General features: G+C 39.1%; 2 protein-coding genes across 5 annotated transcripts; one reads left to right on the forward strand and one right to left on the reverse strand.

Moving 5' to 3' along the window:
- The first annotated feature begins 1094 nt into the window (after positions 1-1094).
- ppih (peptidylprolyl isomerase H (cyclophilin H)) lies at positions 1095-25928 on the forward strand. The gene is made up of 9 exons (XM_072682277.1): positions 1095-1266; positions 13280-13344; positions 13600-13623; positions 14854-14898; positions 18727-18769; positions 23050-23142; positions 23588-23675; positions 24350-24390; positions 25768-25928. Exons 1-9 carry the CDS (start codon positions 1201-1203, stop codon positions 25834-25836), a joined length of 534 nt encoding a protein of 177 aa, XP_072538378.1. The 5' UTR covers positions 1095-1200; the 3' UTR covers positions 25837-25928.
- Positions 4690-8070, reverse strand: LOC140556934 (uncharacterized). Of its 4 annotated transcripts, XM_072681042.1 has the most exons (3): positions 7957-8070; positions 6629-6831; positions 4690-5947 (listed from the first exon to the last, which is right to left on the reverse strand). In XM_072681042.1, exon 3 carries the CDS (start codon positions 5910-5912, stop codon positions 4827-4829), a length of 1086 nt encoding a protein of 361 aa, XP_072537143.1. In that variant the 5' UTR covers positions 5913-5947; positions 6629-6831; positions 7957-8070; the 3' UTR covers positions 4690-4826. The 4 variants fall into 4 exon arrangements, 3 of the variants coding, with proteins under 3 accessions (XP_072537143.1, XP_072537144.1, XP_072537145.1); XM_072681043.1 differs by lacking the exon at positions 6629-6831; XM_072681044.1 differs by lacking the exon at positions 7957-8070 and having other exon boundaries at positions 6622-6689.
- Positions 25929-27871: the final 1943 nt, after the last annotated feature.

Below are 27871 nucleotides of genomic sequence, written 5' to 3' on the forward strand. Positions count from 1 at the left end.
AGGTAAAAAAAAAAAGTGTTGCTTTAAATGCCTTGTTTCAGCTTTGACATACTTTATAGTTAATGTTTTAAAGCTTATTATTATTATTATTATCATAATTGTATACTAAATATCACTATATTTACCTTCTTCTAGGTCCTGCATGTAAGACCTATGTTGATTAAAACAATATAATCTTTGAGATTTGCACCTATAAGGATACAGATCTCTTAAAGTTCAATACTTTAATCAGAATGTTGTTAAACCAAAAAATAGAAAAGCAAATTAGAGATGTTACAAATGTATTTTTTAAGATTTTATATATTTTTCCAGGCTGAATCTGAACATGAATGTTAGAGAAACTGATACGATTAAGGTGGAACATGTCAATTATAATGACCTCAATTCATTTAGCCATGTGGAGAGTCTTCTTCCTTTTATAATGAAGAATGCGCATCACATCCAGGTTTTACAGGCTGTTGAAGATGATGGCCAAATCATTGCTTCAGTTGTCAGGTTTTCTGGGAGTGCAGGGTTTTCTCTCAGTACTGGAAGGAGGTGGATGTTTAGACAATTTTACAGATTTGGTTTTTTTGGAAGTGCCATATTCCTTTCAAATGTGAGACCATTCGACTCATTGGAGGATGTTGACCTCCATGGACAGTTTAGACTGATAGTTTGGCAGCTAAGAAAAGAGAAGATCATATAAGAAAATAGCTCAATCCAGAGCTGCCCACTGTTGATGCACTGATGGATATAATACATACATACAAAGTCCCTAAAGTATCAAGGTGTGAAAATTATATTTAGCAACATTTAATTGGTTTAATAAATCGTTGTATATTTAACTATATATATATATATATATATATGTATATATATATATATATATATATATATATATATATATATATATATATAATTAAAGTGAGGGAACATTTAATTAAACTGAAGAAATTGATTTTTTAATTGAGTAAAGGGTTTAACTATTTAACTTAGATAATGTTTTAAATCTCAATAAAACCATTCCTTCACCAGCTGAACCCAAAACATGAGGCGTTGAGTGAACCGTGTGTCCCTCATGAGCCCCCGTAGAAATGTCCTCTCGTGCTTCCCGTAGCGGACCTTTTTGAAACTGCTCCCCCTGCTCGCGGAGAGTGAAGCTTTCCAAACTTCTTTTATACCCTTACTTTTATTTTTATCTGTTCTTAACTTTCCACAATGAACGTCCAGCCTTCAAATCCCAATAACCCCATTGTGTTCTTTGATGTGACCATTGGAGGACAGGTTAGTGACTCCTAGCTTCACTTCTCCGTGTGTGTGTGTGTGTGTGTGTGTGTGAGACAGCGGGCAGGTTGCTAGCTAGCTAGCTAACTCACTACCACTAGTGGAGGAGGAGTGTGTGATGGGTGATGAGGGGCTGAGGAAGGTGGTGAGGTTGCTGGTGGGCTTTAAAAAGGTTAAACACCTCAAAAGTACTGAGTGTGTGCTGAGTACTGAGGACCACAGCTCTCCTGTCCAGTGAGAGGGCTGCTCTGGTTGTTCGCTAGCGTGGCGGTTCTCTCGGTCTGCTGTTGAGCGTTTTACAGTAATTAAGTCTTTAAATGTTTTTAAGAACATTAAGAACACAGATTAAAGTCTGTTGTTTATGTTGCTGATGTCTGTCTGATTTAGAGCCGTTTAGAGAATTTGTGTAGTTAGCTGGATCTTTCAGTTGCCACCTCTTAAAGCTCCGTTACTGGAGTGCTCCGAAGCACCGACTCGCGCGATGTGAATCGTTCGTTTAACTCGATTCCTTTTATTGACTCGGTCGCACATTGGAGTCATTTTAGCAGTCCTTATTAAATGATCATAAAATCTAAACTTGCTTCTGATTCTCTGCTTCTTATTCGAGATCCACCTTAATTGTTCATCGCTTCAGCAGAGACGGTCGTTCACCTGTAGGTGGCGCTGATGAGGCGCCTTTCTTCATTAGTCTGTGGAATCGTTGTAAAACGGCTGGGAGTTGGTTCTTAACACCATTTGCACCATTTATATGAACTGCTCTGATTTTATAATTGTATGATATATATATATATATATATATATATATATATATATATATATATATATATATATATATATATATAAATAAAATATAAAATATATTTTTTTGAGCATTTGAAAATAAATAATCCCCCTTTTTTAAAGTATTGTCACACAAGTGGTACATAATATATATTTATTATAATTTATTTATAATATTATAATTTTATTTATTATAATATATATATTTTTTACCACTTGCCTTGTCTGTCATCGCCCCTCCGGGCTGCACGCTGTGTAACTTTGGTGGAGCTGCATGAGACCTCTCACAAGACCTGCGTATCGGTGCGTAATGCGAGACATATTTGTAACAGTCCTGTAATATTAATCTACCTCATATGTCAGCATGGTTCTTTCACTTGATATGTATCGTATCGCCAGGTTCTTGCAGATACGCAGCCCCAGGCTTGATGTTATCTTCATACCACTGTTGTGCTCTCTAGAAATGGTGCTTTTTCACGTGGTGGTAGGGGTGGTGGACATGGGACATGAAATGGGTGTGATGTGACACTGACACTGATGGTGATCTTCTAAATCATGAATACCATGATAATGCTGTACATCCCTGCACCGACAGAGAATTGAACATGAACTTGATTTAAATGTGAATGTTTTTGCTATTTCAGCTAAAAGCTGTTGTCAGATACGGCTCTTTGCTTAGCAAATTCTGTTTAATTTAACGTGGCTTATTTCTGTGACCAGATAGCGGCATCGTGTCATCGCAACAGAAGCTGTGGAAAAAGGAAAAGGGGCCTACAGGGCTGAGGAATGGCAGGGTATTGGTCACGGTTTAACAGCCCCTAAAGAGCAAGTGTGTGTGTGTGTGTGTGTGTGTGTGTGTGTGTGTGTGTGTGTGTGTGTGTGTGTGTGTATATGCACTTTCTAAAAGTGTAGGATTATCTGGAGTAGATAAGCATGAACCTATTGGCAGTTGTGGGCTAGAGGGGTATAAAGCCCCCCAGCACTGAGCTGTGGAGCAGTGGAACTGGGTTCTCCGGACTGATGGTGCTCCATCTGATACTTTTGGGTTGGGGATAAGGTGGTGATCATCCAACATCCTGACCTCACTTATGCTCTTGCAGTTGCTGAATGCAATCAAATCCTCATCCTGCATTTTTCTTTTTTATATGTATAGATATTGAATGGAACAATGAATAAGACAGTAGACTGCTGCTGGTGGTTGAGTTTCTGTTTGTGGTCTGGAGAAATGGTGCTTTTTGTTCCTACCCCTGTTAGTAAAAGTAGGAAGTCCACTGGTATAAATGTGACATGGTCTCAATATTACTAAGTCTTGAACATAATTCTCATAGGCTCATTGCTAAGGGCTTTCAGACGAGGATTACACTGTGTTTTGAAAGGAGATTCCATGTGGCTGTTGATCAGCTCAGCAGTGTTAAGTGTTGGTCTTATCATCAGGAGATCGCTGGTTCACCGGTGATGCCACAGGCCAGTGGCTGGGAGTCCCAGACAGCACAACTTACGAAATTATGTTATTATTTTTTTTATGTTATTTTATTATGTTAAAATTGTAGATTCTGTGGAGCTCTCAGTATTATGTACTGCTCAGCAGAGACTGGTTCAGATCAAGTCAAAACTTCATCACAGAATGGAGTTCACAATTTGACATTTAACCCATCCGTGCAGTGAACACACACATACATGCTAGTGCTCAAACAAACTCCGTGACAGTGGGCACACATTCCCATAGCATGGGCCCAACAGTGAGGGTGAAGGTCCTTGCTCATGGGCCCAACAGTATTGAACCCACAACCCTGTCATCAATAACCCAGTGCTCTAACCGCTGACCCACCGCTGCCCACTAATTGGCTGGTGGACAGATGGACAGTGGGACTTGTATTAGAGGTGACTTTTGGGTTGAGATGCCACACTTGTCCCATATCCCAGATGGTTCTAAAATATTAACAACATGCTGGAAATATTTTAAACCCTTATGATTAACTGCCTGCCTTTTTGTGTTGTTTTAAATAAAGTAGGTGCAGTTATTTGCAATGGTCAAGACACTGCTGGTCAGTTTCTGTTGATTTTTTTCTTCACTGCAGTGAGTTTTCTGTATGTTCTGCACGTTTTAGAGCACAGCTTCTTTTTATTTGCACAGTAAAACATGGAAGCTGGGAAATTAAACACACAAAGAGCCTTTTACATAAACATTACACTAGGAATTTCTGTGAGCTTTTTGAATTAGTCTGATACTAAATCTTCAGCCCCCCTTTGTATTCAATTTCAAGCTTAGGTGTCGCACGTTAACTGAAGTCATTGCATAGCAAAACAGTCTTCTCCTATATAAAGCTGCCAAAGGCAAAACTAAGCTCTGGCCTCTTTATATAACACTCTCCCTTCATGCTCTCATCCATTATGTCCTGTCTCTGGTGACAGACTTTAGGTTGGCAGTGTCAAGAAAGCTTTAGGCAGTATCTTCACCATTATACAATCTGCTGTGCTTCATACTGGCAGTCTTCTTAACTCAAGGACTAGAAGAAACCCCATGCACAGATATCATTTAGCAAATTGCTTGCTTTAAATTGTGCGCTGTAAATCTTTAACCTCCTCATTGCATAACTTCAGCCCAGCGTTACAGTTTTCCTCATAGGTCTGTTTGTTCATAATTTTTTTTATTCAAGAGTAAAAAAAAATGGAAAGGGGGTCAACAGTCAAAAATGCATATATCATAAGCACATGTATGGCCTTTCTTTGAGACAGTCTTTAGGTTTAGAGAGTACCTGTATCATTCCTTTTACCTTTTTCTAAATCTCTAGCAACCTTTCAGACAGAGTGCTCAGTTTGTTGTGCTTCTTACTGGCTGACCACTGACTGTCTTTTCGACTCAAATGCCAGTAAAAGCTCCATGCACAGATGTCATCCGGCAACTTGTAGAAAGGTCCATGTTCATCACTGCTGTACCAGAAGGCCAAGCCAGCAAACAAACTGTTGGCGCAGGCTGTCCATAGGAGGTTAACGGTGGCGTAGGCCGGCACCGCAAATCCCAGCAGGTCGCAGGCTACACTCATGGTCAGGTAGGGTGTCCAGTTCAAAATGAAACACAGAGTCAGGCTGACGAAGAGAGGAGGACGACCCTGCTGGTCATCGTCTGTACACAGTTCCTCAGCCAGCCCCTCTTTAAGCTTCTCTTGCCCCTGGGAAAAGGCTAAGTCACTTGTAGGAATGAAGGGCCAGGCTCTTTTACTGCTCAGTCTGTTGACCAGGCAAACCCAGCGAGGTACCGTCCTGCAGTACAGCAGAAGTACAGCACCTGCTGCAATGAACAGGCTCAAACTGAAGTAGCTGACCACTGCAGAATCTTGCACAGGACACACGAGAGCATTCATTCCTTCCTTATACTGAATTATCATCAGATCGATGTTGTTGTACCAGAAGGAATAGAAGCAAGCCAGGGTCCACATCAACAGCGCTGAAACGCAGTGGCTTACGGTCCTAATTGGAGACTTCTGGCAAACCTCCATGTAATGAATAGTGGCATAGTCAAAGGTTCCCACCAGAAGAACCGGCAGAGGTAGCATGGAGTACACGGCAGAGCTGTGTGACAGAACGAAGCACATGGACTTGTGGACGTCGAGGTCCTCCTTGAACCACCAGGTCCATGAAATGAAGCCGATCAGTATCAGGTCAGCCAGATACATGGACATGCTGAGGATGCCCAGGAAGGACCGGGTGATGCTCCTTAACCAGAAGGACAAGACTAGAGTATTCAGTGCCACTTTGGACAGCATGAGGAACAAATACTGCGAAGTCTCGGTGTGGGGGCAGTTCCCATTCTCCTCCATCTCCTGCAGCACTGCTATCATGCTCCATGGAGAGTGGTGGCTCAGCATAGTGTTGCCAGCTCTGTTGACTGTGCTGGTCCACTCTGGTGTGCAAAAACATGAAGATAGATTTGTTAGATACTGTGGGAAAAGCTATGAAACATTAAACCACAGGTAAAGTGGCCCAAATCCAATGTTTTTGTTTTTTGGACTGTTCACCCAGCCATTTTAAATGTGACATATAAAACGGACATTCTGAACAGTTCATGCTCCTAAACTGACGACTGCATTCAAGCCTTAAAAAAAAAAAAAAAAACATGTTGATTTGTGTAAACATGGACAGCAAACTACAGATAATGGTTTAAAAGCTGCTACTTAGCTTAACTCTTATATAAGAACGTAGTTCTGTTTGCTTTAGTTTGGTGGTACCTGGGTCATTACTGTGAATATTTAAAAAAAAAAGAAACCTGCCTAGTGCTTCGGACTGTAGAGTTAAGAACAAGGAAGGGATTCAGAATTGGGATTTGTATGCATTTGGTAAAAGGTTGTAAAGTGTAACTTGGGAGCTTTGTTTCCTCTGGGGCAATGGCCAGACGTCAGTGCGGAATTCAAGGTGTCTGGTACCATGACTAGGCGCTAGATTTCCACTTTGCTTAAATACAGTCTCCACCCGCGCATAAGAACTGAGGTTGTGCAAGCTGATCCCTCATGTACCTGTAACTGAAGACGACTGTGACGGGTGATTAATGTGACTTTAAGCCTTTTCTTGAGCTCGCACCTCCTACCTCCTTCAGTTGTTTTTCTGTTGTTGGTCCAGATTTTGAGCTTAGAACTTCATCAACAGTGAAGTGTGTTTACGGCAGCGGATTAAGTGGTCTCAGCTGCTCGAGTCGGCAGTGTGGGGACCTCAAGTCTGCAGGTACAACCAGTTCTGCCTTTTATAACTTAGTTCCTCCGGGAATCGCTCTACCTGCTCCACCTGCTCCACCTGTAAAGTAGTAAGGGCTGAAATAAGGCCGGAGAAGCTCTGTGTAGGTCTGTGGTAACTCAAACAGCCATTTGAGCTTTGCTTGGTTAAAATGCTCTTCAGATTGGTGCAAAACCTGTGACCTGTGTAGATTAATCATTAACCAATAGATTAATCATTTAATTATTTTATTATTGTTTTAAAAGCATTATTGGTACATATTAATTGAGATGTTTGAGATGTCTCAAAGCTTATGCTCTTCCACGTTTAATGTGAAAGTGATACCTAGAATGTCAACCTTTTCCAAAAACCTATACACAGATGAGCCGTTCCACTTAAAAGCACCTGCCTAATATTGTGTAGGTTTTCCTCGTGTTGCCAAAACTGGTCTAACCCGCCAAGGCATGGACTCAACAAGACTCACTTAATATTGTCTTTGTCTGCATCAGTGAATCTTGGGTGCCCATGAACCTGTCATCAGGTCGTTGTTTGTCCTTTTTTTGGAGCACTTCTGGTAGGTACTGACCACCGCATACCCCAGAAACACTCCACAAGACCTGCCTGCTATTTTGGAGATACTCTGACCCAGTCATCTAACAATCACCATTTGGCTCTTGCCCATTGTTCCTGCCTCAAACACACCAACTTGGAGGATAAAGCCTTTATTGAGGCATAAAGCCCAAATATAGTACCTCAATAATGTGTAGTATTTCTAATTCAACACCATTTCTGCAGCCTGCAGTGTGTATATATACTGTATTTCCTGATGAATCAGCTGAGTTAAATCATAATGATTTGCGTTTGTTTCATTGTACTCTCTCCAACTTTTTGAGCTGGTAAAATAAAGAACCTAATAATGCTTTTTCCAAGTCTCCTGCTCCACCAATTGTGGTAGAGTTTCTTGGTCTTTCTGTGTTTTATTTGCATTGAATGTATGGTAATGTCTGACTTGTAGATAGACGTAGAAATCTGGATTGGAATGTCCATTGCCAATGACCATATTACGCTAATAAAAGTAGAAGTTCCTTCTAAAAGAACTCTTCAGTTTTGGTAGTCAAATGGTTTTCTACACAAAAATACTCTTCTTAAACAAATAGCAACTGACCCAAATATCCATGCAATAAACATAGCAGATAGTGCCTCTACCTCTTCAGTTGTTTTCCTGTTGTTGGTCCAGATTTTGGGCATTGAGCTCCATCAATAGTGAAGTGTGTCTCAGCTGCTCGAGCCGGCAGTGTGGGGAACTCAAGTCTGCAGGTCTGACCAGTTCTGCCTTTTATAACCTAGTTCCTCCTGGAATCGCTCTACCTGCTCCACGCCCATTCCACCTGTAATCTGAAACAAACAGCTGCCTTTCACCACGCCCCTCGTTAGGAGCCCTGCGCTCGGCTCTAAAGAAAAAACTACAAGCTGGACATTGGACTGTCTCTAGCTCAGTTCTCAATTGGTGTTTCCTCATTCTTTTATCAACACTTTTGTGCCCCCAGTGACACAAATGTCATCTTTTGCAGTTTGGTTGTTTATTTTATTATATGCTTGTAGCTCCCTGAAACATTAAAAGGGTTAAAAGTGCAGTTTCTAAGCTTTTGATCAATATATATTTGTGTTTGTAGAATTTTATTTTATTTTATTTTATTTGTCTTGAACTTGTGTAACTAATGTTTTATGTAATTACATATTAATAATAATGGAACATGTACCAGCGTGATACTGGCGAACTGAAAGGCAGAACAAAAACACTCTCCTTTTAGACAATTGTCTTGTGTGTGTTTGACACATAGTTGATGAAGGAAATGTTGGACAAATGGATCATGGCCATATAAACAGAGAGCCGGCCAGCAGACTGGTGTTTTTGCCAGGGCAAGAACTGCTAATCACATTTATCACAACCTGCTATGTGGCCAACAAGTAATGGAAATGTGCAAACTGCAGGCCTAAGTAATCAAACACTTACTCACAAAATAACATTCTGAAGGATCTTTAAACTTCTATGACATTGCTTAAAGAACATTTAAAAGGACTTTTTATTTTTAGGGGTGTTCTAGGGTTGCTCATTTTTACATGACATACTTTTGTCCATTTCAATAAATAATGTCATGCAGTGTCAGAAACCACACTAGCAAGCCTTTTTTCAATTATTTAAGCGACCTAGTGTGGTTTGAGGTGAGGGTGTGATTTGGACATGCCGTTTGCACAATGTTAATTGTAGGCTTTACATTTCCATTATTTGGTAGCTGCATAAGCCTCACAGCTCCAGTGCAAAACCAAAAAAGCAACCGTCAGACACTAGGCATGTCTTGACGGATCAGTTTTGTATGGATTAAGGAGAAAATAGAAAAATAGAAATGCAAGAAGGTCATCCTAAGTCAGGGGTAATCAGATGTGTTAGATACTCCAAGATCAGAACTGCTCACGTAGCTCTAATTTTATTGTTCTGGTGATGAGTATTGCTGTTGTGATGAACAACGTGCCGTTTTCTTGCATCGTGGATATCGTAAGTACATTAGTACTTTCATAAGATCACCTGCATGTTCCGTATACTCCACTGACCTGAGTAGCTGATCTTATCTGTGCATGTAGATCAGAGTTCATATTTACCTAAAGCTTGTTGAGAAACAACCTGTGACAGGCAGCCATAAATACAGGCCTCCAACATGTCATTCTTGTCATCTTTTGTTGTAAATGTTGACAAGACTGCCATTCTTCTCTCAATCACATGTATTTACACATGCATCCACAATAAATGAAAACAAAGCAAAGGACAGAACCAAGATGCTCTCTACAGCTGTGAGACTGACCGGTCAGTCTTTATATTGTGATCTGTAAAGGGTTACTTTACATCATCACAGTCATTTTGAAACGAATTTTAGAGCATTTCTTCTGGTCATCATATTCATCTTGAAGCTGCCAGATTGAGATTGTGGAACTGCAAAAATGGAGCTGAAATGGACCAATAGAAATGCTCTAAAATTACTGTAAGATTGATTTTCACTGACTTTTTGTTTGCTGCAAAGTTCCCAGTTTTGAGATGCAAAGTTTTTGTGTTTGTTTTTCTTTTGGCATGACAATAACTGTTGGTGCTGGGTGATATTCATATCAAGATTAATAAACTTAATTTGATAAACTTGATTATTACTTGATTAATCTTGATTTTTGATTATTAAACTTGATTAATTAAGTATGATATAAGCTCTTCTCTGTTCTCCATGTTGCTTCCATATTGCAGACTAGACAGAGGATGGAATTAGGGCTGGGTGATATGTACTATATATTGTGGGTGATATATTGTGCTAAAAATACTATCACAAAATGTAAAGACTTTTTCCGTGATACAACATTTATCATGATACATGTAAGCACAGACTGAATACATTAGTAGTGACAGATTCTTATAAACTACAATTCAGATACTCTGACATACTGAAGAGTAATTTTTTTTATATATATATATATATATATATATTCAACATCTGCTACACTTCATCTAATTAAGCCAGTCTAATTACACTCTAGTAATGAAACCTGCAGCTGATCAGTGTTTATTAAGCACTAACAGTATCCTCGATATGCTTAGAAAAGCATGTTGTTATGATGGCAAAATTTATCACAAACAATATCGTCATATTGCCCAACTCTAGGTGGAATCACGTGACACCATGCGCAGTAGCATTGTTAATTGGGATTATACATGAACACAGTGGGGAAAGTACTAACCTTATATATATTATATATATATATATATATAAATAATGCAGCATTAAGAGAATAAAAAAAAATTACATAGGATTATGTCAGTTAGAAGTTCTGGTTCATCCATGTGGGATTGTTTTGCATGAGCGTGTGGGTTATGAATTGATGATGGCGCATGCAAAAAGTCAGGTTGTTGGTGCCAGATTTCACTGAACCAGTAACATTGCCAGTCATCTTGGTTTATGAACAAGCAAAGAGGTTCATAAACCAGCAAAGCTTTTTTTTTTTTTTTTTTTTTTTTTTTTTTATATATATATAAGTTTTGCTATACATACAGTTTAACCCCATTGCAGACTTGCATTGTACTTGTGCTGAAACACGTCTGTGATATGAGTCAAGTTCTGATAGCTGGTAGTAAGAAGGCCCAAGTCAAAAGCCTCTTATGTGTTCTCTGCCTTGTGCCCTATTTTAATCACATGCCTTGCACATCCATTCACTGTCAATATTGACAGAGTAAGATGATTATATCGTATGACTCACCTGCATAAGTCCTTGTGTTGTCCTTTTTTCTTTTTTTTTTGTGGCTTTGATGGCCTGGATAATTCTTCCGTATTCTTCACAAAGTCATGTACTTATAATCCGAAACTTGCTTGATGCCCTCTCCAGAGAGAGCCGTGGCATGACTTAACAACTTAACATTACAGAAATGGTTGTGTCAATTGATGCTTCCAGACAAACGGAGCCTTTTAGTAGGCTGACCCAGGCCACCCCCTCCCAAGCCCACGCCAGCCAGTGACAGTTCGGGACTTGTACGCCTTGCTTCTCCTAAGCTAGACTGTATGGGCAGATGTGTAGGCTGAGATTAACCTACGCTTACTCTGCAGCGGCGACACAATTGACAAAGCTTTCAGTTACACATGAGACTCTTTTAAAGAGTGTAACAATGGGCCCAAAAATGTTAAAGTTCAACAGTTTTTGAAGTTTAGAGGATGGAAAAAGTAAAACAAAGAGTGCCAAAAAGCTAGTGTTGCAAAATTAAAGTAGAATTAGATTTAGCATCATGGCAGACATTTCACATGGACACTTTTGAGAAGGTTTTAGAACTCGTATTCAGTATTAAATTCAAAAAGGTTTATCATAATTCTGCTCATCCTATCAGAATGAAGAACAAATAACGTTTGAATAGAGACTATGATGCTGTTCTTTAATGAGTACAAAAAAAAACCTTAAACTAGGGGCGGGCAATATGGTTAAAATATTATCACGACACTTGAAGACGTTTAATGATGCGCAATATTTATTACGATACATGTGACCGCAGACAAAATGCATCAGTAGCGACAAATTCTTAAACACTATTCAAATTGATTCAGTATTAATAAAATTTATTCATTAAAATGATTTAAAATCTGCTGCACTTTATCCACGTTATATGAGATTCATTGCACTGTTTGTATTGAAACACTGCTTTGTATTGCAAACCTTGGTAAAGTGTGTTATGTCTCGGGAGTGTCAAGATTACATGTAACAAGATGAAACCAATTAAATGTCAATCAATTAAATGTTCTCAATAAATCAGCAATGATAAGTTGTGAGTATCCTCTGCAGTGGCAACACAATTGACAAGCTTTCAGTTCTGTATAAGACTTGTTAAACGCATGTCCTCGTTACACATACTTCAAAAGAGAGTAAAAAATAATTGTATATAATTTTTTTTTTGTTTTTAAATCCAAGATTTCTGAGGTTTCAAATGATAAAGCATAAAACAAAAAGAATAATCAAATAAATAATTTAGAAGAACTAAAGTCTGAGTCTGCCATCTCTCCACACGTTCACTGTTTTCCTTTCCTCTGTAGTTGAAAAATGTCCCTTGACGTCTAAACACTTGGGGCCCTGTACAGATTTGTGCTGTTATACACTTGTTTATGCCGTACGCACACATACATACATGTACATTTTTCCAAATTCTCATGTAAGACTATTATGACCACCTAACTAATGGTGGAAATAATTATCCCTTTCATCCGGTACCATCCTTTTGGACATCAGTTAAATCGCGTCCTTTGTCCATGGTGATCGTGTTGCTCACTTTTTTTATACATGCAGCAAACCCGGTCACGTAGTATCGGTGACTTCACAAGCAGAGTTCACTCCATACCAGGGGTGGTCATAATATTTTCTGATATGACCGTGACAGTGGGCGTAGGGTGGTTGCATCTATGAAATTCATCTGCTAAATTCATGGGGTGTTCTAGAGCTGCTCTGATGAAGGTGTACAGAGACGAATGGACGTCTCACACACTGCGTGCCTCCCAATGGCATAACGGGCCATGGATGGCAAAGGGGAATGGCGACTCCAGGGAGTGGTACAGAGCAATCGATGCGTCACTGTGGACCAGTTAACCTCTATAATGAACACCTTCCGTCACCTAATACAGTCCATGCCACGACGTCTCACTAGTGTCATCCGAGCCTGTGTGTGTGTGTGTGTGTGTGTGTGTGTGTGTGTGTGTGTGTGTGTTTGTATCTGCATGGCCCGAAGGGTTTAGAAGTCAATAAACCACAACCTTGTTCTTCCTTATTGTTAAATGCCTTCATTTCTGTCATCAAGAAACCCAGATTATACCTGGAATTCCTATTATCAGCCGTTAGGACCCTAAATTGTTTTCACGGCCGACACACATGCCACTTCATTGGTGGCATGTCTTTTGTTGTAAGCTGTGTATATTAAAAAGAGGCCTCTTCCTACTGTTTAACCGAACAATTTATGTCTTCCCAGGATGTTGGAAGAATGAAGGTTGAGCTGTTTGCCGATGTTGTTCCAAAGACTGCAGAGAACTTCAGGTAGGAAGGAGTCTGGAATCAGTTACCATTGCTTCAGAAAATAGTAAGATGGAGTATAATCGTAGCTGCAAGAGGCATGATTAATGAATTATGACTAGCTGGAGTGGAGACAAAATGTTGCATACTATAATTCCATTATCAGTACTTGGATGTGCAAATAGAACTACATTAATGCAGGACGTCTAGCCTGATATGAAAAGCTTGTTTGCTGTGTCTGTGTTCTTTTCAATGACACACCCTTGTATTGTCTTGCAGGCAGTTCTGCACTGGGGAGTTCAGGTAACCTGGTCTGAGGGTTCTAATCTCTGCCTCATGGGGATATCTTAGCGTGTGTGTGTGTGTGTGTGTGTGTGTGTGTGTGTGTGTGTTACTTGAATCGTCCTTGGTAGTGCTTGGTGATGAAATTGAAGTCTGTCTCTTCATATATTCCAACTATGTCCAATAGTATCACAGTTTTCACATTTTTTTGAACCTGTGGTGTTTGATTGGTGGTAGTTATACTTATAGAAGGACTATGGCTTGTTTTGATTGGACTGTCTTATCCAGCGATCTGGTCATTAAGCTACATTTTACTACCAGTCAGTCATCGCTTGCATGCCACAGCCTATTTGAGTTCTGTTGCTGACCATGTACATACCTTCATGGTGGGACTAGGTGATATGGTGCAGTTATTATATCATGATATTTAAAGTCATTTTCATGGTACATTATATGTATTACAATATTTTGACCTGCAAAGTGTTATAGTACAGGCAGATTTTTAAAAACTGCTGTGACAGTACTGTCCCATACATATTGCACTGATTCTCACTCAATGTGCTGCACTCTATACAGTTAAACAAGACTAATTAAACTCTCTGTATCGAAATGTGCAGTCATCCACAATATCCACGATAAACTCAGGAAAGTGTATTGTGTGTCACGATAACCAAATTTGTTACAGTACAATAAAATAGTCAAATTGCAGAGTGCTGCTTCATGGCCACAATTTACCTGTGTTCTAATGGCTACTGCAAGCATGCTAATGCACCCTGTCACAAATTAACTGGTTTTATGAACATGATCATAATGATATTCGTGTTCTTCATAAACATGTCATTCAGTGTTCTTGCCAGTCATCTGTTCAGAATCCAATATAAAACCTTTGTGATGTGGAAGAACTGGATACTGGAGCATCAAAGTGCTCCTGAAAAATCTGCAGGAATTGCGTGGTATAAGCATTTACACCAATGGACCAGAACCTCAAAGGAATGTTTCCCACGTTTTGGAACTCATGACATGAATAAATGAGGTTGTTTTGAGAGCAAAAGCCCTGTACCAGTATTGGTATAAAAGTGTTCCTAATAAATTGCTTGGTTAATGGGAACCAGTCTCTAGGGTTTTCCTAACTATGATAGGCCCTGAATTTCATAACAAAAAATATGCTATGAAACGTCAGGCACACCAAACAATTCTTTCACCTGTGTTGTGTTTGTTGTGTTTTGCCTACATTCAAATCTGCTCCCACAGGAAAGATGGTGTTCCTATTGGATACAAAGGATGCACATTTCACAGGTAAGGCAGTTGCTGCCGCTTCCTTTTTTTTCTTGTAAAGGTTTGGGGGCGGGGCTTGGGGGTGAGTAAATATTTGTGTTTGAAGTCACATGTACTGATACAATTGTGCATTCAGTAATGTAGCTGTTGCTTGCAATGCTTAGTACTTTAAACAACACACAATTCAGGACAGGCAGCATAAAACTCATCCCTATAAAGGACTTCTTTATGTGTATAAAAGCTGTTACCGAGAGCTGTAAGAGATGTAACTTTATAATAATGCTTACATGTGCTCTACAATAAATGTTTTACAGTCGGGTGAAAGAATAAAGTACACCCTCTTTGAATAATATGGTTTAACATATCCGGTCTTAAAATTAGCTGAGTACAGCCTCATATGTACAACACCTCACAACAGACTCTAGCATGTTATTATTTATTTACATAAAACTAGGCCAAAATGCTGTGCCAAGAATGAAACACATCAGCAATGATCGTATAGAAGCTGTTGTTGCTGGTCATCAGTCTGGAAATGGTTGTGAGCCCATTTTCAAACAACTAGGAGTGAGAGATTTATTTACAAGTGGAAAACTTTCTAGACAGTTGATAATCTTCCTGGGAGTGGACGTCCTAGCAATGTCGGGCCATGCAATGTTTAGAGAAATCACAAAAAAATGATGTTGAAATTGCTTTTAAGTTTATGATGGTACCATTAAAACTTAACACGTTTGGCTTGTTTGGAAGGGCTGATGTAGAAGTTCAACAAATGGGCATAATTTGACGTTATATTGCATATCATTTGTGTTCTAGTGGCTCTGAAGTAGGGCTCAGTGCTTGGTCCCCGATGATTGCCACAATGTAAATTAAAGACATATGCTCGGATCTCATTGGAATTATGATAGTACATAGAAATCAACGTGTTGTACTAAATATTAGTTGGATGTTTGTCACTAGCAATATTAAAGCCTTTGTCAAATAATTACATGTAATAACACGACAAGTCGTTCATTTATGGTAATTATTCAGGATGGCTAGGAACCGCAGGGCACAACAGTTTGTTTTTGTGCTAAATAAAAAATAAAATAACCATGTATACTTTCAGCTTTTCAAGGAATTTAACAAAAATAGTTCATTAACTGTTCAGGATGTACAAATGTTTATTTGCACAATCCCCTCCAATTTCACAAGCTCTAAAGTAATTGAAAAATGCACTGATAATGAACTGATTTCATTACCAAATGTGGCCTGTTTCAAGTAATGCACTCTCAGTATAGTTGAGGTACAATAGATAATTGTAATAATACATGTTTTTCCTTTTTAAGATTAACCTCTGAGAAATTTAATAATTATGGGAGTATGATTCTATGTTATGTCATTTACTATATCAACAATGCAGTGTATGGTTTGCTTAAGTTAATGCCATTAGAAACAATAAAACTGTTAAGTAAACATGGGTCTCTCCAAGTCTCATAGAAATGTTTTGCTTATTGGTTGATTTGGATCTGGTTCTTACGAACTGCCCAGTCAGTTTGTTCTGACAAAGTAAACATCAGCAGTACAAGATGTTCTGCAGGGAAGCCGGGCTATTAAACAGGTTGAGAAAAGGGCTGGGATATATGACCAATATAGCATTGTTATTTCAAGAGGTGTTCCTTTATTTATTCACAAGTGTCAGTGCAAAGTTTCTTTGTGAATGGTGACCTCATTGACCTTTTTTCCCTCTTGTTTTGAATTCTCAACTGATATTTGCAGTAATAATTCCAGTGCTTTGTATTTAATCTCAGTATCAATGAATGTAGCCAGATGTTAAAGACATGATATATAAATGAAGGTCACAATCTTTAAACTGATGTTTTTGTTTGTTTTGTTTTGTTTGTTTGTTGAGGTAATGTTCAGATGACTATATTGCAAATTTTCTTTTAGACTATTTTTAATATATATTTTTTTTAATATTGCACAATTTGAAGTACTCCATATATACCTCATTGCTGTTCTGTTTCACATGGTTTAAAAAAAATAATAAACCATTTGCTTTGTACAATAGATTATATTTTAATGATTATACAAACACAGGTTATACAAACACATTCCCCAATTAACTTTGCATCTACTTTAAACGCCATTAGGAGAGATTGTAACATTGATAATCGCCTTGGCAAAGTATATTTGGGGAGAGGTTCATGCACTTATTTATTGTGAGAAATTTTCAGATGATTATAAATTGTTAATTTACATGCATCTAAGCTTGTCAATTTTAATACCAGTTGGATGCACCTTATGCATGAATCTGTAAAATTATATTTAATGGTGTTCTAAGGGGCAGTGGTGGCTCAGCGGCTAGAGCCAGGGTTGATGACAGGGTTGTGGGTTCGATACCTGGACTCTGCAAGCTGCCACTGTTGGGCCCTTGAGCAAGGCCCCCCCCCTCTCTGCCACAGCAATGGCTGCCCACCGCTCGGGGCACGTGTGCTCACAGTCGCTGTGTGTTTACTGCATGGATGTGATAAAGGCAGAAGCCAAATTCCATCTGTGTCCTACACAAATGTTGTAAATATGGTTGTCAAGTCTTGTCTTGTCTTGTCTTGTCATCTTGGTGTTTTTTGCCCAAAAAGCTCATTTGAGACATCATTTGCGCTCCACTTGCTTTGAAATAGCACATGTGCTTTGTGTAATGGAAATTAAAACTAGGTGCCCATCTTCAATTTACAACCGTCTGTAGAAATTAATCATGTGTAACATTAAAAAAATAATAATAAAAAATGATAAAACCAGCTGGATGTTTCGGTTGCTAGCAATAATCATTTATTCAAATGAAAACATTTTTGTGAATGACCCGTAAAAATTAAATACTACAGTCGTGTAAAAAACGTGTGGACATTAGATCTTCTCTTGAACAATATTGGGACATGGTAATATAACTAAACACATACAACTGCAGAAATGTCTAAAAATCAGTTGAAAATTCTGTTTTCCTGTGAGGAAGAGTTAGGACACCCTTAAATGTATTGCTATTGTAATTATTTATGTATTACTGCAAATGCCTAGAATTAGCCTAGATCTTCATAAGAGGTGTGCAAGAAACTCTTGCTGTCAAAAAAACATGTTTTCTGGAGAACTTCTGGAACAATGCGTTTGGGCCTAGACACCGCATTTGAGCACAAGAACTCTTATCAACTGTGAAGTATGGAGGTGGAAATGTCAAGGTTCAGGGCTGCTTTTCTGCAGTAGGTCCTGGAGAGCTGTTGTATGTATTTAGTTATATTACCTCAATTTATTAATATTGTTTGAATGAAGATCAGATGTTGAAGCCGGATGGATGGAGCTCCTACCCCATGCATGAGACTCTGGCAGCACTGGGCAGCTCCTTTAGTGACAGGCTGCTTCACCCCAAGTGTGTGAAGGAGTGGTATCGCAGGTCCTTCCTTCCTGCTGCCGTCAGACTCCACAACCAGCACTGCTCCCAGCGGACCACACACACACACACACACACACACACACACACATGCTTAACTACACACACGTTCGGGGAACAGGGGTCCCTCAATGTAAAAATACTATGTGCAATACCCCCCCACACAGCCACACATGTGCCATTAAGAGTAATTTGCAATCACCTGTAAATAATATTATCACTTTTTTACTTCTATTATTTATTTTGTGTATATAGTGTAATATGTATATCTATGTTTTTGTAACTGAGTGTCTTGCTATCCCTATTCTGCTGTGACACTGAGAATTTCCCCACTGTGGGACTAATAAAGGATTATCTTATCTTGTCTTCATGCTGTAGGTTTTCTATTGTAAATATGTATTAAATAACTCACACACTTCTTTTCTGTTTGTTTTTAGGGTGATTAAGGACTTCATGATTCAAGGAGGTGATTTTGTAAATGTAAGTTTGGGGAATATTTCTGAACTAAGTGGGTCACTAGTCTTGTATGGCGTATAGGTGGCTTACATAAACTTGTGTGTTTGTGCCAAAATGATATTCAAAGTACACAGCAGCTGTTTAACCTGTGGATTTGTTTAAGACCTGATGTATTTGCGCTCTAGGTGTGGTGAAATAAATTGCATCTGCAGTCTATCAAATGCGTGATGGAGTCCAAGCTTTTGGCCACGTTAACATTTTCTAAATATTGATGTTTTAGTCTTAGTCAATTTACAGACTTGTGAAGAAGCTTTGTGTGGTTGTGTATTTAATCAGTGGTGTCATTCACTCATGACTACTTCTAGAGTGGTAGATTAAGTACTTCACTTGTTAGTATTAAAAAGCACAAGCATTTTGCATTATTCATTTTAAATGTAAACATAATCAGGATTGACAGGAAGAGCATCTTTTTTTTGGAGGGGGGCACCCTGGTCAAATTTAACTGATTTTGCCAACTGAAAATAAGTGCAAATGCTCTGCAGTGAAGGTACATCTGCACATTTTAATGCATGATCAAATGTTCAGACTTTGTATATGTTTTTATCTGTTTAACATATTGCACATTGTATTTACCTTATCAGCCATAACATTAACACCTGCTTAACACAAAACATCTGTCTAATATTAAGTAGGTCCCCCTTCTGCCACCACAACGGATTTAACCATTCCAGGCATGGTCCCCACAAGACCTGAAGGTGTCCTGTGGTATCTGGCACAAAGATGTTAGCAGCAGAGCCTGCTAAGCCCTGTAAGTTGCGAGGTGGTACCTCCATGGATCACATCAGTGAGTCTTTGGAGCCCATGACCTTGTCGCTAGTTCACCGGTTGTCTTTCTTGGAGCACTTATGGTAGTTACCTGCCTGATGTTTTGGAGGTGCTCTGACCCAGTCTAGCCATCACAGTTTGGCTGTGCTTCCAACACATCACCTTCAGGAACTGACTAACTTGTAGCCTAATATATTCCACCCCTTGACAGATGCCCCTGTAGATGAAGAAAGTCAACATTGTTTACTTCGGTCAGTGGTGCTGATGGTTTTATGTTATCAATTTGATCAGTATCAGATTATGTTTATTGTTCAATATGTTAAATTCAGCACATAAATAGTTCTTATAGTTATAGTTTTATAGTTTTCTGTGGAGGATTTTTCCAAATCAACTAACATGTCGTTTGACCATCTTTTGCTTAGGACTGTATAGTTTGTAGCACTTGTTTAATAAACAAGTTTTCAACACACTTTGCTGACCCAAATAAAGTTCTGATAATCAGGGACAAAGTCCAGGGAACTTCAAAGAGGGAGATCTAATAAAAGTTTTTTTATATATTTGGTACTGTAGGCAAGCGTTTACATGCTTAAATTTGAACAGTTGTGCCTGGTGCAGGTGTAGTTTGAACAGAAAACACAGTGTGGTTATTTTGCACAGCTTTCATGTTTAGGTCTATTAGATATTGGTGAGAAAAAAAACCTGAAACTCCTAACCTGAGATGCTGAAGTCTTGTTCACTGGGCCTTATTTAGCAACCGTTCTTAAGCAGGAATTTCCTCTTAGAACCCATTCATGGAGTTTTCACAAAGACTTTTGAGCAGGACTTTGGATATTGGAAAAAAAAAACTACACATTTCAGTAATTTTCTTTAGCAATTACATATTAAACATAAGTGATTATTAGCTGAGTGATGATCTGCCTCTGGAAGCTATGTCATTAAAATGAGAACAGTACAATTTCTCATTTTGCGTTAATCGAGTTGTAGCATGATCTGTATCCTTTAATTTGTTAATTTTACGTTATTATGTTATTACACTGCAATGTAACAATTGCACAAGCACATGTTGTGAAGGCAATGCTGAATCAATATATTGTGCAGGCCTAGTTCTGACTATCACCAGCGTTTTCTTATTTGGGATTTGTTCAGTTGAATGAGGCCCATTGAGCGGGATATTGGTCTTTATTTTTTATTTAAAATAGCATTTAAAAATTAACATTACAGATAGATTTTAAAATGAAAGGGAATTCCACTGTTTATTTTTAAAATAATTGAGTTAGTGAGAGGTGAAATAGTGGATTGTAGAGACTTTTACTGGTTCAAAGTTCTTCATAGTGGAGTTGATATGAAGAGGGTATGATAAAGTACATTAATCTGTAAGATTATAGGAAAAGAAACCAGGGCACAAGCATTTGACATTTGAAACTGTGATAACTAGTGTTTACACAGTTTATCAGAACAGCTGTTTTTCCACAGCTAATGCAGTTTCAGAATATAAGGTGTGGTTGTTGATTTTTGCAGTCATGCTGTACAAGTCTGCTACAGACTTCAGGCGCAATATCTGAATTTGCATCTTTACAGATAAATTATGCAGTGGTCTGATATGGAATGACAAAATAGGGATAAAATTAGAGGATGGTTATACTGCACAATGCCCTGCATGTTGTTCTTCACCTTGAATAAAACATTATCTGCATTCGGCTGTGCATTTGTTACTGAGACAAGGATTAAGTTGGTGCATCACACTTAACGTTACTGTTACATACAAAGATCAGACATAACATTAACACCACTGACAGGTGAAGTGAAAAACATTGATAATTTTCCTCTACAGAGGCATCTGTCAAGGAGTGGATATATTAGGCAGAGAGTACACAATCAGTTCTTGAAGGTGATCAAAGAAAAAATGGGCAAGCATAAGAATCTTAGCCACTTTGACAAAGATTATCTTCTAGCCAGATTGTGTCCGAACATCATCTGGGAGGGTTCCTGGTATGCAGTGGTCCGAAACACGATAGTCGTCCAAAACAAGACATTTGTGAACCAGTGACAGGGTCATGGGCTCAGACCTAAGTCTTGTTGATGCGAAAATGGTGGCCCCTCCTCACAACTTATAGGACGTGAAGGACCTGCTGCGAACGTCCTGTGGTATCTTGCACCAAAGACGTCTTTAGAGGTCTTGTGGAGTCCATTCCTCAAATGGTCAAATCTGTTGTGCCGGGACAAGGATGACTTACTCAATATTAGGCAGATGGTGCTAATGTTATGGCTGATCAGTGCATACCATTTATGATGGTTTATAGGTAAGGTGCTCTGGAAATGGGTGTCTGTCAAATGTTGCAAACATGAATGTTAAATGGGGAAATCAGATATTTTTATTACTAACCCATGAGTACAGTTTTAAAGGCTGATCACCTTCTGGGGCAAAATAGGAGTGTATTTAACTTAGGGGGCCCATGCTACCCTACCTGTAATTTTGTGAACATCTATTATGTGATTCATACTGAAGCAGAATAAGCTGGTTGTGAAAAAAATAACAAATATCACAAATATCTTGTCGAAAAGTAGTGGATGTCTTTTGAGATGGTGGGGAAAGAAGTACAAAGGTTTGCTTCCAGAACATAAGCTCTTTTTTACTGTGCCGTTAAGGCAGATGGAAGAGAAACAAACTCTGTCGTTATACTCTTGTTTCATGCTCATCTGCACCAGAGAGTCCTATTCTATTGGCAGTACTTCTCTACAGGCACTCGACAAACTGTGTGCGCATTTGCACATCTGTGTCAGAAATGTGTGCAACTTGAAGTAGCTGAATGCATTCATTAGAAGGAGTGTCCACAAACATTTGTCATTAACCGTAGATTATATGATTGGTTATGCCCAAAACAGATTGACCACTGAGTGCACTCAGTAACCCAGAGTGCTGGGTTATTGATTACAGTGTTGAGGGTCCGATGCTGGGTTTACAGTGTTCAGTACCTGGGTTCGCTAAGCTGCCACTGTTGGGCTCTTGAGTTAGGCCGTTCAGGCCCTTCAGCTCTGCTCCAGGGGCTTTGAACTTTGGCTTTTTAAGCTGGGGCAGTTCAGGTGCTGATTGGTACCCATCCCTTAGCCTATGGGTGAAATAAAGGGTTTCCTACACAGTGATATTTTTTTTTTGTATTTTGTAGAATAGGCCTTATGGATGACTCCTGTATCAGCACTGTCAATCACCTCCCTCTAGTGGCCAAACACATCAGCTGCAACTCCAGTAACCAGTGAATTATTAGTGTTTAACAAAACCTTTCATATCCCTGAATTTTCAGCTTTATAGATGATGTTCTTCAAAATTCATTTGTCATTCATTAGTCATTTGGATTTAGTTATCTATATTGTCATAAGGACAAATGGTAACCAGTGTCTAACAAAAGTCTTTTTCATAACAAAGTCATGAAATACACGTGAGGCATGCGGCATTGGCCTCTAATGTTCATGTTTTCCTACAGGGAGACGGCACAGGGATTTGCAGTATCTACAGGGGGCCGTTTGCAGATGAGAACTTCAAACTGAAGCATTCTGCTCCAGGTCTGCTGTCTATGGTAAGCCAATCTTCCTCACTCTATGCAAATGTAAAATACCTCTGTAGTCGTTACTGACGCATTGGCTGCATACATGTGTGAATGAAAGGGTTTCGATTGTGCTGGGCTTTCAAGGGTGTGTATCATCCTTTTAGTCAGTGATGGCACCATTAACAGTCAGCTAGAATGGACCATCACTGAAGTTGAAGCATTTAAGAAACAAAGTGGGGAGTTTTCATATGCTGATCTGAGTGGATGTGGAAAGTTACACCATCTGTAATGTGATTGCTACAGTATTCAGTAAGCACTATACTTTATAAATTATACTAAGTTATGCCCCTGATAAGGACAATCATTAGATCATGGTAGAATGTTATCCTCCAGTACCTCTCCAGTAATGTTTTAGCCCTGAACCTTCACCACTCAAACAGTTCCCATGATGTAAACTTTGGTTTTGTCTTCACAGGCAAACAGTGGCCCAGGAACAAATGGCTGCCAGTTTTTCATCACCTGTACAAAGTGTGACTGGTTAGATGGGAAGCATGTAGTATTTGGTGAGTAAGAGAAGATCTAGCTGGAGGTGGTGGCCCTTGAAACAACAGCATTTTGGGTGGAAGAAGAGTTTATATGTTTAAATATAAATCAAAATTTCTTCCACTACAGGACCTGTAGTTCGGTTCTCTTGGTCCAGACCAAGTGAAACATTTCAATCCTGGCTTGCTTTGCGTTCATACTGACATATTTGTAATAGAACTAAAAGGAAGGGGGTGACTCATATGACACACGTATGACAGACGGCTGCAAGTAGAGGTCTTCATAAGGCGTGTGTGTTCTCGGGTCCTGCGTGATTCACGCAATAACTAGCGGGAAAGCTATTTTTAAAATGTTTACATTTTTAAAAAATCTAAACAATTCTGGTTCCTTAAACCAGTCTCTTGATCTCAGTATTAAAACCATGATTTTTATAATGTACACATGTTAATTTGTTCATGACGTGCAATAAAGCTGTAAAATTGTACATTATTGTTGTGTTCATACATCAAAATTTGTTTAAAAACTGGCCAAGACCCACCAGATCAGGCTGCACTAACAGAGCAATCGCGCCAAAGTTGACAAGTATAAACACACTTCCGATCTGTGCTGATAATTAGGATGTGTTCTGAGACATTCAGAGACATTATTATTTTTATTATCTGTTATTTACTAAATATGTTTATCCTCATTTCAGGAAAAGTGGTGGATGGTTTGCTTGTCATGAGAAAAATTGAGGTAAGCTGTTGAATTTGAAGTGCTTTTAATGTATATCAAAACCTTGATGTGTTTTAGTTAGCTGGCTTTGTGACTGGTATATGAGCTCAATCCATATTCATATACATTTATGGTGTCATTTAATGTCCTACACACAGTCCATCGATCACTCAAATGCGGTCAACTCAGCATGTCTGATTTTTCTGTTCTTGGCGTAGTTTGAATCTTGTGGTAAACCTACTGAGATCATGCTGGTCTGAGTTGTGGGTTGTTGTTTTTTTTTTTTCTCGTCTTTATGGTATGCCTACATTCTGTCTAGTAACCTGGTTAGCACTTCATCTTCACGACAAAGTACACCATGTGCCAGTTTCCCAGACCTAGATTAAGCCAGGCCTAGACTAAAAGAAGTTTCCACTGGAGATTCATTCATCCATGTTTAGGGAAAAACAGCCCTATATGCCAAGACGTTTGTAGACAGGCTCATCCTACATTTCTTCAGGTATTAATAGGTAGTTTGGCTTCTTTTGCTGCAGTAACAACTTCTACTCTTCTAAAAAGGGCTTTCCACTACATTAGGGGTGCCCAGGCTCTGTGTCTGACTGTGGATTTCCCTCTGTCTTTGACAGTAGGTGTGATGTAGTGTGGTGGGATAACAACACTGCCTCCCCCGTGGCAGACTAGGGTTCAATTCCTTGGCAAGCACACCAGACTACACCACACCACTCTTGGGCTCCCAACACTACATACACTTATCTGTGCAACATGCTCTTATCCAGAGTGACATACACTTGGCTCATAAGCCAGATGCTATAAATGTAAATCTGAAGGGCCAGTTTGTCTGCAGGATTTCATTCCAACTAAGGACAAGCATACACCATAACTAATCAATATTGGAACACTGGCAATAGTTTGAAAACTCTGATCAACTGAACAAATGGGATTAGATGTGCCTTTGCTATGTCAGACTGAAATCCCACAGCCATAACATCTTTCTGTGGAAATGCTTGGGCTCACTGCCATTAGATGTTGGGATATTGATTGAGGATTGACTGTATTCAGTACTGATGTTGGTTTGATTAGTTTGGAATATTGTTCATCTTGCTTTAATATTGTTAATAATTTTTCAATTGATCTAACGTGGGGGTTTGAGTTGCAGTTGTATTGCAAGTAAACCTAGATTGCTGTAGAACATTGCAAATCTCGCACTAGTCCTCAGGGCCATTTTAAAGTTCCACGTGTTTTGCTGTATGCCCGAGTTAGGGAGTTTAAGTTGGGACTGACTAAAAATGTCATGACCATCTGTGGGGCCTTGTCACCAACTTACTTTTTAGCATTACTTTTTAAAAAATATTTTAAAGTTTTCTTTGGTTAACTGCTTTCTTTAAACATCTGTTGCAGAACGTGCCTACAGGACCCAACAACAAGCCAAAACTACCCATCGTCATTGCCCAATGTGGAGAGATGTGATGATTTGCTCTTCTTTTTTAATCATTATTGTTATTACTGTATAGCATTTGGTACATTTCTGTTGGCAAAAGGAAAGAGATAGGTGAGCCTATGATTGACTTTTTCTGTTGAAAGGAATTGTCCTCAGCGTGACTTTAAACCTCCTCTGTCTAACTACAGTCTCACCAAGTCAGAAAGCTTGTTTATTTTTCCCTCCTCAGTTTGTAACCATGACTAACAATGAATAACCGATATCTAAGGCCTTCTTGTAAATTCATAAAGGACGCGTATAATAAAAACAGCGGACACAAGCACCTCTGTTCCTGCTGAGCCGTAAGAAGAATACTTTCATTCTCCCATCTTTTGGATCACTTTCCAATTAACTATTCACAATGTTGTTTGACCACTTTCTATGCCAAGGACCCTCGAATAAAGTTCAGCCAAAGTTTTTTTTTTTTGGTTTTTTGTAAGAAATGGTTCCGCTCTCTTTCTAATAAAAAGACTTCCGTGATTTCCAGGGATCCATTTTACCGCTGTGGTGACACTTCACTGTCACGTATCTCCTTTGACCTGCTGTTAAAAAAATAAAACCCATTCACCAACTAAAAAAAATGCCCCATGGTCTCCGAGAACATCCAGACTTCAAAAGGCACCCACTCGAGCTTAAACCACACCTGACTTGCCAGTTCCTCACTGTTAAATTTCTATTGTCTTTCAGTGTCTAACCATAGCCTACATACTAACCTACCCCCCTTTCCCCACCCTTCATGCTTTGGACCCTGTCCCCTCCACACAAAAGAGCCCTTTCAGCTGGAGTGCAGGAAGAGTTTTGGGCTCGGTGGGAGGTTTCTGGGGTCAATGTTAAAGCCCGTCTTTGTGTGTGCGACAACAGGGCCTGGCCATTAACAACAAGCTCTTCACACATCGTCCAGCTACTCCGCAGCAGTGCCAGCGCGCCATTTACATGACAAAGAGGGAGGGGGCGGTGTGGGACTGTCTCGCAGTCGGCCAAGGGTCTGTCTCCTCGCCGGCCGCAGAGTGTTCCCTTTTAAAATGCAGTGGGCAGAGCCTGTGGCTTTGAAACGGGCTTTACACCTATGTGAATGTGAAATTATGAATTCGCTCAGCATATCCGTCGCAGGGTTAAAAATAGACCTTGCTAATATCTGGGTTGATGGTTCATTCAGTGCCACATTTCGGTGCCTGGTTGCCCTGGTAATGGAGTGGCTGCGCTATGGTTTCACACTGCAGAAACGGAGAGGGCCACTGGATACTGAGCGCTGCTTCAGTACATAACGTTCAAAGCTACAGCTGGGTTATGTTTTCATATCATAATTGAGCTCAGTTATTGGGCACTGTCCACAGAAATGTCCTTTTATATATATATATATATATATATATATATATATATATATATATAAATAATAAAAAATAGCACTAGCTTAAAGCTAGGTAGTGCTATGTTATTAGCATTTGAGCTCGTGACTAGTGTTACCTTAGGACACTATCAATCTTGCTAATGCTAATATAGCACACTATCAAGTATCAACCCTTAACTGATACGATTTTTAACATTTTGGTACGTTTAGTTGTGTAAAAAAAAAAATATAAATAAATAAATAAATGCCATTCAAAGTGATTTGGTGTGAAATCCTCTGATCAGTGTTGGTGATGAGGAACCTCACGTCTAAAGCGTTTATTAATGCATTAAATGTGTTATTATGCCAATAGTTACATACACGACGTGTAGTTTCAGTGATTATTTTGGTTAGTAAATAAAATGGCTAGCTCAAGGGGGGTTGTAGCTAGATATTGCAACCCCTGCTTCCCTCCACATGCACAAGTCTGAGTTTCTCTACAGTAGTAACTACACCAAAACACCCTGAGTGATATAATATGCAGGTATTTCGAAAAATTGGTGGATTTCATTTTTAAAGCTTATCAGAAGGGGTTTCTGCCTATGTAGACATTTCTTTAGTGTACTGTTTTATTGTGTATGTAAACGGCGCTGGATCATAAATATGCATTATAGCTAGCTGTTGTAGTGGAAGCACGT

The sequence above is a fragment of the Salminus brasiliensis genome, chromosome 6, assembly GCF_030463535.1.
Source record: "Salminus brasiliensis chromosome 6, fSalBra1.hap2, whole genome shotgun sequence".
Lineage (NCBI taxonomy): Eukaryota > Metazoa > Chordata > Actinopteri > Characiformes > Bryconidae > Salminus > Salminus brasiliensis.